The sequence below is a fragment of the Grammomys surdaster genome, unplaced genomic scaffold (assembly GCF_004785775.1).
Source record: "Grammomys surdaster isolate TR1022 unplaced genomic scaffold, NIH_TR_1.0 193, whole genome shotgun sequence".
Taxonomy (NCBI): domain Eukaryota; kingdom Metazoa; phylum Chordata; class Mammalia; order Rodentia; family Muridae; genus Grammomys; species Grammomys surdaster.
The window spans coordinates 10,375,059-10,376,113 of NW_021604638.1; the positions used below are offsets into that span (position 1 = coordinate 10,375,059).

The 1,055-nt window shown below is 58.3% G+C and overlaps 1 protein-coding gene across 1 annotated transcript in view; it reads right to left on the reverse strand.

The window, feature by feature from the left end:
• Rbpjl (recombination signal binding protein for immunoglobulin kappa J region like) overlaps positions 1-1,055 on the reverse strand; it is a 12,725-nt gene continuing 11,670 nt past the window's right edge. Inside the window, exons 11-12 of the mRNA XM_028769506.1 lie at positions 771-874; positions 1-681 (exon numbers count right to left, since the gene is read on the reverse strand). Coding sequence (XP_028625339.1) covers positions 408-681; positions 771-874 — 378 coding nt within the window. The 3' untranslated portion in view covers positions 1-407. The remainder of the gene's footprint in view (positions 682-770; positions 875-1,055) is intronic.

Genomic DNA, 1,055 nt, shown 5'->3' on the forward strand with positions numbered 1-1,055 from the left:
GACATAGAGAGTGTCACCATAGGGCAGATAGATGCCTCGCTCTAAGAGGGACATCATGGGGTCAAGGCCCAAGACACTCTAGTAACTTGTTTTCAAGTAAGGACAGAGGTGTCTGGAGAACAAATGCCGTAGGCTTGGTTCCTCAGAATTGGTCACCGACACAGGAAGAGCCAGAAAGAGACAAAGACGGAAGAATAAAACTACAAGGGCTACGAAAACAGGAAGCACGCATACCGTGAAGACATCTGAACTTCACTCATGATTGACAGTTACTGTATGTCTGAGGACACCAAGTGGCCTGAAGCCAGATGAGATATCTCCCTCCCTCCTGCTCTTTTGTAGCACAAGGCAAGGGACGCCCTGAGGGATAGCTGCTAGCAGGCCGGAGCCAGCCTCAGTGGCACTGCCTAGGTGGGGCAGAAGAGGTGGAAGTTGGTGCGTGTGAACTCGTGGTGGATGCTCTCCAGAAGTGCGTCTGCGTCGGGGGCAGGCTCTTGGGCGTTGGGCGGCCGTGGTCGCGCGCTGTATTCTGGGGTGTAGGTGAAGGAGAAGGCGCTGGGGTAGAAGAGAGCATCTCCGCGCAGCAGGCTCACGGGCACGGTGATGGGAGTGCGCAGCCAACGCCAGTCGCTGCCAAAGGCCGCCACGTCCGGCACCACGCACACCAAGGACCGAGGGCTCCTGCGGGTGGGGCATGGAGGTTGAAGCCAATCATAAACATTCTAGTCTCTGATCCCTTGGCCCAAGCTGCCCCCTCTGCTTATCTGTACCTGTACATGGTTTCTGCCTCCACATCTCCGAACCACACCTTTAGCCCAGCGTGGAAATTTTCTCCGTGCAGCTCCAGCGTGGCCACATCACCTCCACCGCTCAGCTGGGGGGTGGGTGGGTGGATGGGACCAGATGTAGGTGACTAGGGAGTGGTAGTGGGGGTAGAAGGAACCTCCTACCCTCCCTCGACAGCCTCCCCATTCATAGAGCAGGCAGGCAGGCAAGCAGGCAGGCAGGCGGGCAGAGGCGGGCAGAGGCGGGCAGAGGCGGGCAGAGGCGGGCAG